We start from the raw sequence: 15,636 nt of genomic DNA, 5'->3' as shown, positions 1-15,636 counted from the left end.
GGCGGAGGCTGTATGGCACCTCTAAGGCAGAACCTGCAGCTGTTGTTCGTTGCTGCCCTACTTGTGCTCCTTCTGTCCTCCTCCTCGAAATACTGGGAAGAATCCTTGTGGTGAGTCACCCAGTGCCTCATGGCAAATGGACACTACTCATGTTAAGAGGTAAAGCACCCATGTAACCATGGACACGCACTCTCAATTCCTCATGGCCTCACTCCATCCTAGGGAAACCATTAAGCATGTGATCAGCCACCTTTCTCATTGCTTCTCCATTGCAGGAGTCCCATGGGCACTTAAGACAGATGATGGACCAGGTTTTACATGTTCTGCCTTTTGTTCCTTTGGCACTGAATTTGGCCTTGCCCGTTCCACTGGCATCCCCTATGACCCTAAGGGCCAAGCCATAGTTAAATGGGCTAATCGTACCCTCAAGATGCTCCAATCTAAGCAAGAAAAGGGAGTGTTGGGGTTTGTACAACTCTCCCCCTGACTCAGGTAAGCTTAGATGTGGTGATATACACACATAATTACTTATAATTTTCACATTAGGAATGTGGCTCTCACCCCAGCAATGGCTTCTGGCACACACAGAAAGTGCAACTCACTAACAGACCGGCCTACAAGGACAAGGACCCTCCGCAGTGATGTGGAAAGGCTTAGATGGTATCTGGAAGGGCCTAGGTTGGGTCAAGGCTTGGGGTCCCAGATATGCTCTTGTTCCATATGCAGACCCAGCAGCAGAGGAGTGGATCCCAACCAGGCTAATCCATGACTTGGGGAACCAAGAAGAGAAGGACCAGACGACAAAGGGGTCGCCAATGATGAGAGCCCAGAAGGATTGGCCGGATGTCAGCAGCCCTGCAGACTCTGATAGCAGCCATGTCCCTTCTGACCATGACACCAAAGACGGCAGACACAGCTCTAGTGCAGCAGCTGAATTGGACTGTCCTGGGTGATGTGCAACACCTGAGACTGACAGAACTGACAGGGGGGTTGTGCACTTCTCCCACAGTCTCCATCTGTTCATATGGTGGCCAGGGGAGAAGCTTCACCCTGTTTTCCACTTGTAGACAAGGCCTCTAAATCAGTGGGAGAAAGACCAACACGCCCACCTGCCAGGTAGTGAAGCAGGGCTGTGGGACATGACTTTCCTTGTATACACCCCCTCTGAGCCTTTCTTTACTAGATACCAAAGGTTCATTAAATGGAAACCTGACTTGTGACATCCCACCTGCCTGAACATGATTTTGGTGAGTGGGTTGAACACCATGGTAGCCTTACTTGATTTTGGCCCCTGCTGGGCCTAGTTCTTATTGTTTTGTTTTGTTTCCTTTTGTTCTGTTTTATACACTCTTGCTAGGGTCTTTTTACAAATGGATCAAGCCCAACACAAACAGGAGGTTGTTGAGCGTCCCGGAAGTAATTTCTGTAATCACAGACTGCCCCATGGCCAGGACCCTGGTCATACTGAGATAGCTTCATAACGGGAGACGGCTCCCTCTTTGCTTGGCTGTGCATGTGACCTCACAGACCCTTTTAAAGACCACCTGGGTCTCCTGGGGTAGCTGAGCCAAGTGGATGGATAGCCAAGAGAGATAAGGTGTTTGATAGGGAACATGTGGGTCTCTCACAGACCTGGTGTTCACTTGGGAGTTAATTGTAGAGACTTTAAGCCCTCTTAGTTAAGTTGAGTTAGTCCATGAGTCCAGAGTTAAGTTGAGTCCATGCACTGAGGTCAGGACAGCCGAGCACTTGAGGCTAATTACCAATTGAACAATACTCTATGGGCATTTGCTTGGAAAACGCTCCTTCCCACTATCCTGTACTGGCTCAATGATTGGGGTATACAGAGGATTGTAGGAGGGACTGGGGGGCAGAGTAAAATGAGCCAGAGTCACTTTGGTGGTAGAGGAGGAAAAAAGAAGGTTGTGGAGATTCTGCTTCCATCCCCTTCACTTCTACACCTAGAGACCAAGAATAATGGCCGAGGACTTTTGCTTATCCTGACTCCAGCTGATTCTAAGGTGTCCTGGGTGCTAGTGCAGTCATCACAGTTAACAGGACAGGGCATTAGGTGAGCAAGTATAATAAAGACTTTAAGTTTGCACATGGCTGTTCTTGAGCGCGCTATTGGTTATTAAACTACGGTTTGAGAAATCATAGTCAGAGACCTCTGAAGGCCTCTGCATCAGGTTAAAGTTAGTTGACACTGCAAAAGTTAGTGGCCAGAGGGTTCTCTGACACCCTAGGAATTAGGAGAGACTGGCAATGTGAAGGTTACACAACCTTCTAGGGCATTTGCAAATGAAGTGACTGCCCAGGGTAAGTATTCCTGTTCTTTACACACTGTGTAATCTCACTGATCAAGCCAACTATTGTTGATGGTAATTAGCTTGATGGGATGAGCGGCCCCACTAAACATAGAAGGGAATTGTAAGGGTCCGGAGAGGAATCCTGCACAGTACAATCAGGAAGTAAAGAGACCTTAATGTCAGAGACAGTTGGATGTGGTCTCTGGGATCGGTGCGGCCCGCCCTGTGAGTGGAAACTCTGGTCACATTGAGGTTACATAATCAACAGGAGATGTCTCCTTCTCTTATTGGCTGTGCGGGTGACTTCATAGGCCCGATAAAAGGAGTGGGGACCAGGAAACAGGGCAAGAGCAGGGTGTAAAGACATGGAATAAAGACCCGAGCTTGCAAGCCGCTGTCCTCAGGTGCTCTGTTGGAAGTGAGAACCAGTGCTCACAGAGGCAGTGGCCAGAGATCCCTGAAGACCTCTGATTGGGTAAGACTGGTAAAGAACCACTGTAGGACACAGTGGTCAGAGATTTCTGAAGGCCTGGGAGCTAGGCAAGACTGATAACCAGTAATCTCTGGGTGAGAGGTTACAAGGAGTGGCACTTGTTGAGCCAGAAGGAAGTCCTGATAAATGGCACAGAACAGGGGGGCTCTGGAAGACTGCTGGATAGGCCAGGGCCTCGGGGATTGCGGGTCAGAGGTGAGAGGCTCTGTGTGTTATGGCATCTCAAGCCATGAGAATACAACTGCTCTCCCAAGAAGGGAAAGGGGAAGGAGAAGTCCAAACCCAAACCTTGAGAGCAGAAATCTAACACACCACCAGAGACTGCACTTGGTGAGAGATGGCTATTTGGGTGGGGAAGGGACGGCTCTCTTCCATGTCATTTTTGTCTGGGTGTTTCTGCAGAATGTCTGCATCATGCCTGTTCTGTGAGCTAGATTTTATTACCTGGAAAGATTTAAAATGCAGCCAGTGAGAAAAAGAACTTCTAAGCTACAGTTAGAACACGGGAAGATGCTTTTGGCTCTTGCCTTAAAAGGGAAAAAAGCCTAACTTTTTGTCTGGACCCCAGCTGTGGCCAAGCTGGGGGCTACAGAAATAAAGTCAGCTAATAGTGGAGAGCAGTCACTGGGGAGTTTGGCAATTGGTGGTTTCCAGATTGCAAAAGTGCTCAGCATAAAACAGATGCTATCTGAGTGTTAACTTCTTTATTGGATTTAATTGCTTCATAGTGGGCAGCCTTATATGGGTTTTTAGATATGATCAACATACAATGCCAGGGATGAGATAAATGATTTTCTTTACGTGTAATTTGGAAGCAAATACAACTAAATTAAGGCCCCTGAAGAGGATAGTGCATAGAGTAAAGAGAATCTCATTCTCTTTCTCCCTGCTTCCTCCATTACCTGACTGTAGCAGGGATGCATGGACAAGGAGTGAGAGGGTGAGAATACTCAATCAGTTCAGTGAAACTTGTTAATTGGGATATAATAGTAAAGCAGTTTTAAAAGAGCTCTAATTAAAGCCCACAAAAGGGATATGAAAATTGTAATCTCTGATTAGAATCCCTGAATAATAACTTGTTTCATTGATCCCAATGAAGGATGAGTTTGCTGATCTCCAACTTTGTTAAGTAGGAACAACTTCTAAAGATTTAGACTGGGAATGCTGAGCTTAACATTACCTCCTTAGATATCAAGATGAGTTTTAAGTTTCATATGATGAATCTCTTACAATTACAATTACATGAAATGATAACTATTAAATGCTATGTGCTAGAATTGTGAATTTGTTTACTTTAAGCACGAGATCTTAGAAATTTTTGTACAAATATTGAAACATTCCTGGAAATTTAAACCTGTATTTGATTTGATGTTGGGTTAAAAAATAAGTTATTAAAACAAAGTTCTGGTAACTTAACTGAAGAAGTCACACGTTTGTATTGTCTAATTAGATGAAATACAGTGCTTTCTAAAATGCACATAAGGGTAATTGGCATAAATTGTGAGCTATGGTTTGAAATTTTGTCAGCTCTGCTGGAAATATGTGTAAGTTTTATGAAATTAGGTCCAATGCTATTTACTTATTAGCCATATTGTAAGTCATTATATTTATATTGTAAATTTTTTTTTTATAAGGTGATTTTAAAAACAAGGGACAAAAAAGATTGATTTGCAAAGCAAGTGATAGATTTAATGGAACATCAAGTTAGAATATCACAAAATAAAATATTGATTTTTAAAATAACTTTTTTTAAAAATTGGTGTACATGTTAAAATTGGAAAGGATTGTAAAGTACATGAGATTCCTTTCCATTTTTGTGATAGGCTTTATGTCTTATTTGGTTGTTACTTATGAAAATTGTGACATTGCTAATTAAATTATTTGGGTTTACTGTCACAATACTGAAATCTAAAATTATTAGGCATTATGTGGGGTAGGTAGGCACTAGATGATGATGGACACCAAAAGTTGGGGTTTGGGGTTCAGTATGTAAAGAATTCACATTGGCCATTGTCTTTGGCAAAAGGTAGATTTATTATGGACAGGGCAAGCTCCTAGTGGAACTTGCCATTTGCCAGGAGAAAGGGACATGTCCTAAGCTGACAGATCAAATCCTAAAAAGAACTTGGCTCCTAAAAGCATTAACTCCAAGGAGGAGAAGAAGGGTTGAGAAGCTTAGTGGAGTTAGGAGAGATCATGTGGCATGAAAGAAGGGGAAAGACAGCACAAAGCAGAGTGCCTTGGTGGGCTAACCCAGGGGAGGGCAGCAGCCATAGGTAGATTTTGTTGGGAGGATTTGGCCCCAGGGATATGCCTGGGATTTCTGGGGTTGGACAGGCAAAGGGAAGCAGACTTCAGCCTCTGCTTTGTGAAATTTGGGAAAAGCTTGGCTCTGGGTGTAAGTACCAGAGTCCTTACCTTAGGTTTCTGGAGGTCTTTGATTGGGAATTTTGGTAGTTAATCTAAAATTTAGCATTGAAAGCTGTATACTAATTATTTGCTTTAATGCAAGATCATTTTATTGATTTTACTGCTTAACAATGTAAGAAACTTTTAAGAGGTTTGTTAGAACTACAAGTTCTCTGAAAATGACTGTTTCTACCAGAATGAAAATTCCTACCAAGGTCTCCATCTGTCTTCAGCAAATTATTTAATATTTATTTCAGTGCCTCTCAGGCTGAGGCCTTGCAGTATCAGTTTTGACCGATTATGATCATACCCCTGCTTTTTCCTCCTATATCTAATTTCTGTAGTCAGAAAAACGGTCAGCAGAAGCCATGAGCACAATCCAAGTTTGCACATATCTTGTTTGGTAGCCCAGCCCTGGAGGCTTCTCTGGCTGCTCCTATAGAACCCTTAACTTTCTGGCTTCTGGGAGGAGAGTTTCCCTGTCTGAAGGCCCACTTTCCCTAACAGTCTGTTAAGTATTTGGGCCATGAACTAACTCCCACTTCCTATTTTTTTACTATGGGTAGAAGCAGATAATCTTATCCCTCCCTGATCAGGCCAAGGCTTGTAAGACCCTGAAAGCTAAACTGACCTCTCCCTCACCCCAGCCCTACCTAAAGGCCTTTATACTGTATGTTGATGAAAGGAGGGCTTGGTCCCAGGGGTCTGGACTCAGTCTCTGAGACCCATCCCAGACTCCTTGCTTACTTCTCAAATAAACTAGGTGTCTTTAGGGGGACCCTCCCACCTAGAGCAATGGCTGCCAGTCTTTCCAACTGAGGAAGCTTCCAAACTCATTGGCCAATCATTGGAGATTCTAACTCCCCACCAAGTTCAGACAATGTAGCCCTCTCCCGGAGCTTCAGAATCGGGGCAGGAATGAGAGGGAATATCCATACTGACTCCAAGTATGCCTTTCAGGTTTGCAGGCTCATGGGCCTAAATGGAAAGAAAGGGGATTTATTTATTTTGAAAGCCAAGCAAACATACCCAGTAAGCATGCAGGGGACCAATTACTGCAAGCTGTGCATGGACCTGGAGAGGTTTCTGATATGACTTGTAATGGACACCAGAAGCGGGATTCACTTCAGGCCAAGGAAACAGGCTTACAGATTCAGCCCCTTGTGCTGCTGCTTGTTTGCCCATGACCATGGCACCTTTCCTTCTGCAACCACTAACTCCTACATTCCCTAATTATGGCTCCCAGGTAAATAAATTCTGAAAGGGCTGTTAAACCCTCCCACCCTGAGGTTTATCAGGAGGAGGGATACACACTTAGGAGAGGACTGGCAGGTGGATTTTGCACATGTTCCCTGGCAGGGTTTCAAACTGCTTTTAATTTTTGTTAACACTTGTAAAGATAAAAGCTTTGTCTTATACGACTGAAAAGTTTTTGCTAAAAGAGATCCTACTCACTTAAGGCCACACTGTTCCACACATTGCCCCTATTCCTTTGAGGAAACAAAAGCAGGAATTTGGGGGAAATATTCTTTGATATTTATTCTAGGAAAAACTGTTTGGAGAAGAGATATTCATGAAAGCCTCATCTTCCCCTCCCCCCCCCTCCGTCTTTCTTTGGGTGAGGTTCCTGGTTATGTCCCTAGTAACCCCCATACTGACAGCACTTTGGTTTATTCTTTTCTTTTTTCTCATATTTTGTCCTTGCGTTTTTAATCTTTTTGTGAGAGGTGTTTCTTCCAGACTCCATGCCATGAAATCCAACTACTGGGTCTCTCTGAAATCCCCTGAGACCTCATTCTGACATTCAGCAGCCCCTAGATGCTTCTGACACCACCTACAAGTCCCTTGTCTCCCCCTCCTCAGTCTGGGCCCCCCTGGGCAGGACCAGCTCTATGCCCCTTCTCAGCCTGAAGCCTTTCCAGAAGATGAGACCTTCGTCCCTTTGGCCCAAATAAATCTGGGTCTGGACTGTTTTAGTGGGGATGATGGGATAATGACCCTGAGGCCCCTGGCCTTGACAGAACTGTAGTTCTATGGGTGACACTGGTAGCCAGATGCCAATCTGCTGCTCTGTGATAACTAGGTTTCCAAAAGAGATGGTGTTAGTTGGTGGAAGCCGGGTCTCCGATTCCTTCTCATTTCTTTAAGCGGCAATATCCCATCACCCACTTGCTTATGCACCAAATCACTACAATAGTTGAAGATTTCTCAGCTGAGATGGATCCTGAAAGCTCCCACAGATGTGCGGGTGCTGGTTCTAAATAGTAGAAGGTGGGTCACAGATAATACTGGAGAGAGGGACCAGCCTGAAGGCCTAGATAACAAAGATGTCCTAGGAGAAGAAATGTATCAGGATTTGTGAGAGAAATCTTCAAATGTATGAAATAAAGAGAAGGGACTGAATAGGACCAGGTGAAGATTGCTCAGAGGCTGGAGGACCTTGGGGCTGAGTTTCAGGAAGTTCTGTGATCCCTGTTCTCAGAGGGCTGTAGGACAGAAAAAGGTCAGACCCTAGGTCTATGCTTCAAGAAGTTATGTGTCCCACCGGAAGTAGACACCAATGCTGACCACTGGTCAATGGTTGCTCCCTTTTCAGTCCATCCAATCAACCCAAGGATTTTGCTACATAATTCACTCCCTATTTCTCCCCGGGCTACACACCATGTTGGATGGCTTAGCTGATGTGCTTGGACCTCTCCTTGCAAGGTCCAAATTTTCCACTATTAAAATATTAAAAACCTAATTTGAGTCTTGCCTCAGTTTCTCTGGCATTACAAAAGGAGAAACAAGAGTTTGCTTGTGGAGTGTGCTCTAGAAACACATGTGCCTGCCCTTCCCTCTGCTTCTGAAGGAGAGTTTCCAGGTCTCATTTCCAGTTTCTGTTCCCTTCCCTCCCTCTCAGAACTACTTCCCCTCTATTACAGCACAGGAAATGATTCTTTACATCTCACCAGCAATGCTGAAGTGTGATGTCATTTCTCCCTTTCTGATTTCACTCTGCATGATCTAATTCTAGATCTGTTCCTAGTTTATGTAGTTCAGCTGGTATGTTACAAATTACCTTATTGTAGTCAAAAAAAGAGCTTTCTCATGTCTCAAGCATGGGAATCTTATCTCTCTGTGTCTTTTTCTTTCTATCTCTCTATCTCTGTCTCTGTCCTGGTTTTAGAGATGAAACAATAGTAGAGGCAGAAGGCTAGTGACTGGCCCACAGGTGAGTAGCTAGTGTCACATGCCCCATCCTGGGCATCCTCACTGTCAGACCAACATTCCATTCACTCCTGCTCAGAAAAGATCTGGGAAGATCTTTGCAATAAACTCTATCATGACGGGACACTGGCCTAACACACTTGGACTCAACTGCCTTATGGGAAGCATCTGAAATGGCCCAAAGAAAAGAAACTCCTCAAGAAGTTCTGAATCAGAGTAAATGTACACAAAGGAGGTCAGTTTTGTAGGAAACGTGACATTGAGGATTCTGTCAAAGAATCCCCCCCCCCCATGAATCTCATGTTGGAAATATTCCAGTTATTTGGGGAGGAGGGAGGGAACATCATTGAAAATTTGTACCTAAAAAGGGAATTGAGGGAATACTACTGGCTACTGCCTCACGGTTGACTTTCTCCTCTAAACAGAATCTTTAGGAAACTGATGTACAGACACATGAAAAAAAAATTTTTAAACTAAAAACAAGGAAAATTAGGAGCAGAATTAAAGCAAAATCTAGCAAGGATAGGAAAGATATGTTTGAGTCTGTATTGTGGGGGTATGTGTGTGTATGTATGTGTATGTATATATCTACATAAGTATATATAAATATATCCTTTCTTAATAATATAACAATAACAAAAAGAAGTAAAAACGTTCACAGCAAAAAACAAAAAATAATTTATAAGGAAATAAAGAAAAGATGGACATTCATGAATATATATATATGTACTTTCTTGAACTGGCATTTGTTGTTATATATTTTGACTTCACTCTGACTTTCTGCTGAGCACATCTCAATGTTCTCTTTCCTTTCATTTTTTTTTCATTCCTTTTCTGTTTTTCTTTTATCTTATTTTGTTTCTTTAAACAAAATGCATTTTAAAAAATTAAAAGTAAAGACAAGGCAATAGGACCACCATCTAACTACTATCTCTCCATGTTAATAGTCTCTCACAATCAATAGATTAAAAATTTGGGGCTAGTAAACCAGCGGGCAGACTTCCTTATGGTATTACAGAAACAAAACAACTGGAAAGATGCCTACGTATCTGGGCAGACAAAATGCCTTGCTGGAATAACAGTAATGGGTTAAGATGGCATTACAATACACATTTATGTAAAAATAATTGTGATTTTCATAATTACTGTTATGATAATAATCTAGATTTTTAAGAGTTAACATTTTCCTAGCAGACTTCGACTTGGGAGTCAGACTTCTACACTGTAGCTTAAAATAATCAATTATTGACAATGGTTTCCTGTGAATGTTAAAAAGATTGTAGAGCCTGCTCATATCACAGAACTCTGTATCCCCATCAAGTAACCACCCCAAGGATTTCAAACAATCAATTAAGAACTGTTCCTACAGGACTGGAGAATACCCAAATTACCTTGCACGAGTGAGAAATTGATCAAACCCTAGAATTAACTGTATTTCAATCTGCCTTCTCCCTTCCTTCTGCTTCATAATTTTACATAAAATCTCCACCTTCCCTGCAACAGGAGGAGATTTCCTGCCTGGGAAAGCTTCCAATTTGCAAACTGCATCCTTTACTTTGAAAGTGATGAATTAAACTTTGGTCAGGACCTATGCTTTGAAGCTCTGGCTGCAAGGAGAACTCCAGTTTTTTACCAAGGAGTATCCCTTCCCCAGGGAGGATCCCACAGGCTTTGCTGAGCCGTTCCCATTCATCCTGTATTCATACACATCTGGGTATCTGGAACTGTATCAACCAATGGTTACCTTGGTTAGGGATATTGGTGCCAAAAAAGCTACTTGGGAAGCTCCAGAGCAGAATTTTAAGTATCTTGGGACTCAGAGGCTGAGGAAAGGAGCACTACCATTTCACTCAAGTTGTGGGTGAAAAGCGCCTTGAGGTTACACCCTTATGGTCCCTTAACCCACTGATTTAACAAAGCTCCCAGATGCTCCCAGATCCCTGGGGATCTAACGTTTCATTTCATGATAGACTCCCCTAAGCTTTTGTTGCCAACTCAGGCCTCAGTGAGGCAGGTCTGGCTTCTTTCTAACTGGGTTAATAATCTTCCCCCCCCCCCCCCCATTAAGCTGACTAATTTTGATTGGCAATTCACTGGGCTCCTCCTTGAGACCGCAGCACAGGCAGAGTCCAAGTGTGTTAGGCCAGTGTCCTGTCATGACAGAGTTTATTGCAAAGATCTTCCCAGATCTTTTCTGAGCAGGAGTGAATGGAATGTTGGTCTGACAGTGAGGATGCTCAGGATTCCAGTCTGGCATGTGACGCTAGCTAGTACCTGTGGGCCAATCACTAGTCTTCGGCCTCTACTATTGTTTCATCTCTAAAACCAAGACAGAGAGACAGAGACAGAGAGATAGAGAGACAGAAAGGGCAGTTTCTTTTGCAGAGCAAGATTAAAAAAAAAAAGTAAAAAGGAACTTGGGGAGGCAAAAAGGAAATCTTTCCTTGCAACCCTTGTGCAGGGCAGCAGCTCATTTCTTATTGTCTCTACTCTGTATCATCAAAATCAAGCAGTGCAGGAGTTTGTTTTACTTGTGGAAAACCAAGTCACAGGAAAGAATGTAAAAGGGAGCTGGAGGAGATGCTGCAAAGAAAAGAGAAAGCCCCCAGACAACCCTGAAGGACTCGCACTCTATCCCCATTCACTCAGCATGATACACCTACAGGCAGGACTGGCAGGAGGGCTGGCACAAGGAGGGGGATATTCTGACCACCATGCTGCTGACTCCTGTTGGAAGTGGCTCCTTTTTCATACAGGGCCAAGAAGGGTCTTATATTGACACTAGTGCCACATTCTCAGTGTTAAACCGGGCTCCTTTACCCACTATCCACCTCCCAGAGTCAAGAGTGTATCTCAGCTGGGGAGATTGCTAAGAAGACCATTTCAGCCTATATCTCAGAACCTCTCTCCCCTTTTATGATACTATCAGTACCTTTCCCCCTTTTGTCTTAATCCTCGAGACCCTTAGCCACTTACTAGGATGTGACCTGCTCCATAAATTACAGGCCACTATTTCATTTGATCTTAAAGGCAATGGATGAGTAGGCTAGAATCTTTCAAAGGTGGGTCTGGTTGAGACCCCCTCAGCCACTTACGAAGGTGGATAGGATTTCGAGAGTGATGAGAACTTTTATATTTAGGCAAGGGGCAATTTGGAAAAGGATAGCTGTGGGGGCAATTACCTTGGTCCTTTTGTCCCTGACACCCTCCATCTCTGAAAGTCTCCCCATTCCTTTAGGTCTCTTTCCCTTCACTCCTTCTGAACATTCAGCACTTAATCAAAACCCCTTTCTCTTGGCATTTTCAGAGGCTGCTGATATTGGGTTAGTTAATAGTGTTATTGTAGTGCAGCTGGACTCAACTAAATCCTTACTCTCCATAGTTCAATTTCTCCTCAGCACTGAAGACACTGAAGGATTGTGACCCCTTATCAATGCCTATCTATTTAAAGGCTTCATTATTCTCTGTACTTACCCAGTGAGCACAGCCATCTTTCTAATCTATAAATCTAGTGGATAGAGCCTAATCCTTGAAAATTAGGATTGGGCAAGTGGAATAAAATTGCATTAAGGGACTGAAAAATTAAGAAAATCTGATAGAAAAACAGGTGATCTGGAGAACAGAACGAGAAGAGACAACATAAGAATTGTCAGAATACCCAAAAGTTATAATAAAAAAGAATATGGGTACATTATTGCAAGAAATTAGTAAGGAAAATTACTAAAAGTTATGGAATAAGAAAATAAAGTAGAACTAGAAAGAACCTACTGACCCTCCCCTCTAAGAGATCCTATGAAGAAAATTGCAGGAATGTCATAGCCTTGTTTCAAAATTTCCAGATGAAAGAGAAAATATTGCAAGCAACAAGAAAAAAATTAAATACTGGGGAAAATAATCAGTATTTCATAAGACTTAGTAGGTTCTATACCAAAGACAGGAGATTTTGAAACATAATGTTTCAAAGAACAAAGTAAAAGATTGTATCCAAGAATAACCAATGGAATAATTCATTCAGAATGAATGAAAAGGTCTATTAGATGGACTGAATTTATGAATTAATAAAAGAGTAAAGAAACAGAAAATGGCATTCATACATCCATGAAATGAATTAACTAATGTCCATTGTTTTAAATGAAGCGCTTCAGCCCACCCTTAGGCCTGTCCACATTGGGTTTAGAAGGAAGCCAAACCCCCATGTACTAAAGAAAGAGGAGAAGAGAGAGGGGAAACAAAGGGTGAATTTGAGTGTAGTCAAGAAGAAAAATGAGACACATGTACCCCCATCTTCTCTAAAAGACTCATTTCTATACCTCTCTATACATCATGACAAGAGGGAGATGCAAAGGGGAAAATGAAACCAGCTTTTTCTAATGACCTACTTGTGTCCCAGGCACAGTGTTAAGCACACCACAAACACTGCCTCATTTTATCTTCTGAAGATCTCTGTGAGGTTCCTGCTATTCTTGGTCTCATTTTGCAATTCGGAATTCGAGGGACACAAATATTGAATAATATGTCCAGGCTTACACCCCCAATGTAAATAATGACAAGTCCTGGAGACAATTTGGGGGTAATTAATAATCGGTTTTTATTGATGACTAGGAAATAAAACATTGAGCTCAGGATCTTGGCTGAAAGCCAAAGATGCCTCTGAAGAGCATTGAATTCTTTAAAAGTCTTTAGAAAGGAGGCTATACCTGAGGGTGGAAACCAACAGTCCCTGAGGGGGTGGACCAGGAGCTGGGCAAGAGCCTTCCTCTCCATCTACTGAGGGCATGAGGAGCTTTAGCTGCCTCCAGGTATCTGGACAAAGGCATCCATTTCTCCCCAGCCAATGAACCACGAACAGTGATCCGGGTAATAATAACCTACATAAGCTTCTCTTTAGTGATGGAAAATCACGTACTTCAAGGATTTGAGCAAATGCATCCATCAGACATGTCCTTTAGAGATGGAGGAATAACTTCCAAGGGACTGGTTTCTGGAGGAGGAAATAGGAAGGGAAAGTCTTAACCCAAATTGAATAATTAGTTATTAATATCCGTGAAATAATGATTTTTCTCACTAGTAAGTTTCCAAGACAAGATTATAATTCATTTTTTCCCTAGACCCACCTCTATGCACTGTGGCGCCCCCTCGGGGCATCCTAGAAAAAGGCAAAGAAGATAGAGACAGGCATATCCTGATGTCCTTCTATGTCTCTGTGTCCCCAGGGTGGCTGAGAGGAGCAGGGATCCATGGAGCGCGGACCACCCAACATGACGGTGTCCCCCACGCCTGAATATCCAGAATATTATTACAACAATTATATAGACTATAATGAAAATGGGATTTTATTTAAAAGACGTCTCTATTATGACGAGATGAACATCCTCTCTCTGCTCATTGCGCTGCTTGGGCTGCTGGGGAACGGTGCCGTCCTGTGGCTCCTGGGCTTCCGCATCCCGAGGAATCACTTTTCCGTCTACATCCTCAACCTGGCGGCGGCCGACGCCCTCTTCCTTTGTGGTTCCATTCTTAAATCCATACATCCGTGTTTTGGAAAGTTTAGGGATTTAACATGGGTAATACTGTTCTTCCTCAAATATCTGTTCTACACCGTGGGCCTGAGCCTCCTGGCCGCGATCAGCACCGAGCGCTGTCTATGCGCGCTCTTCCCCCTCTGGTACCGATGTCGCCGCCCCGAGCACACGTCGGCCGCGGTCTGCGCTGTCCTCTGGGTTCTGACCGGGATGTTCTGGCAACTACCTTTTCTTTTGTTTACTTTTTATGGTGAGATTTACATCTTCCTGATCGCGGGTGCGTGGCTCCTCCTCCTCACCTGCATCATGTGCGTGTCCAGCCTGACTCTGCTGCTGAGGGTCCAGTGCAGCTCCCGGCTCCGGCAGCCGCCCAGGCTCTACCTCCTGGTCCTGCTCACGGTCCTTGTGTTCCTGCTCTGCGGCCTGCCCTTGGGGATTAGGGATTTCATGTATTTTTACTCTGAATTAGGCCTCAGGCTTTATTGGCTCTGTGAACCCCTGGCCTGTGTGAACAGCAGTGTGAACCCCCTCATTTACTTCTTCGTGGGCAGACTAGGGAATAAGCGGAGGGAGCCTCTCAGGGAGGTGCTCCAGAGGGCCCTTGGGGATGAGCAAGAGTTAGGAGGAGGGACAACAAACATCCCCCACACCAGCAACCAGGAGATCACACTCTAAACTTAAGATGTTCAGACACAGCAGCCCTTGAAGTGAGCCCCCTGCTCCAGACCCAGTAGCAGCTCCCCCCTCTGGGAGGAAAATCAGGATTCCCCTGCCATTATTTATGTGGATGCCTAAGATGGGAACTCTAGGTGATGAACATTTATTAGGTGCCTATTGTATGCCAGGCAGCTGGATATCCAAAAAGGAAAGAACTCTAAGGCCTGGAATGGGAAGAATTGAGGTCACATCTAGTCTGAGAATGTAAGCTGTATAAGCCTGCACAAGTCACTCAACTCTGCCTCAGTTTCCTCATCTGTAAAATGAACTATCAAAAGAAATGCCAAAGCTCTCAAACATCTTTGTCCAGAAAACCCCAATTAGGGTCATATGACTGAACAACAAGACTATACCAGGAACCGTACTAAGCCCTTCAAAATATTGTAGTTAGAGGCTGAAAGGTGGCCCCCTGGATAGAGCAGCAGCCCTGAAGTCAGGAGGACCCGTATTCAAATCTGGTCTCAGACACTTAACACTTCCTAGCTGTGTGATTCTGGGCAAGTGTCTTAACCCAAATTGTCTCAGCAAAAAAAAAAAAAAAAAAAATCCAGTTTAATCCTCACAATATACCTGGACAAGATGTGTTCTCCACCCATCCATTTTACCCTTAAGGAAACAGAGACAGAAAGAGGTTTAATCACTTGCTCAGTCAAAACTAGTAATTATCTGAGACTGGATTTGAACTCAGATCTAATTCCAGACTTTGGAGCTCCATAACTTGCTGGAAGTTCCTTTATCTAGGGACTTCAGGGTAAAGGTTCATGTGTCAATAGCCCAGAGGAAGATTTCTAAAACAAATGGTCATGTCCCTATCCTGAAGAGTAGAGGAAAAAGAAATACAAACACATACACACACACAGAGAGAGAACAACTATTTCCTGTGAAATATCCTGGAAGAAATCACTGAGCCTCCATTTGATTTCTTTTTTCTTTTTTTTTTTTAATCCCAAATAGCCAGATCTTTTCCTTTGTAATT

The 15,636-nt window shown here is 43.4% G+C and overlaps 1 protein-coding gene across 2 annotated transcripts in view; it reads left to right on the top strand.

The window, feature by feature from the left end:
- Positions 1-2,668: 2,668 nt before the first annotated feature.
- Positions 2,669-15,636, top strand: part of LOC100931439 (mas-related G-protein coupled receptor member X1-like) — a 38,329-nt gene continuing 25,361 nt past the window's right edge. The window contains exons 1-2 of one of the 2 annotated variants that reach the window (XM_031941748.1): positions 2,669-2,784; positions 13,635-15,121. In XM_031941748.1, the coding sequence (XP_031797608.1) occupies positions 13,659-14,618 (960 nt within the window). In that variant the 5' untranslated portion in view covers positions 2,669-2,784; positions 13,635-13,658 and the 3' untranslated portion in view covers positions 14,619-15,121. Of the gene's footprint in view, positions 2,785-13,634; positions 15,122-15,636 lie in introns of those variants that run through there. The other variant, XM_031941747.1, reaches the window with a different exon arrangement.

Source organism: Sarcophilus harrisii, chromosome 6 (assembly GCF_902635505.1).
Source record: "Sarcophilus harrisii chromosome 6, mSarHar1.11, whole genome shotgun sequence".
Taxonomy (NCBI): domain Eukaryota; kingdom Metazoa; phylum Chordata; class Mammalia; order Dasyuromorphia; family Dasyuridae; genus Sarcophilus; species Sarcophilus harrisii.
This window is presented reverse-complemented; position numbering and strand designations above follow the sequence as displayed.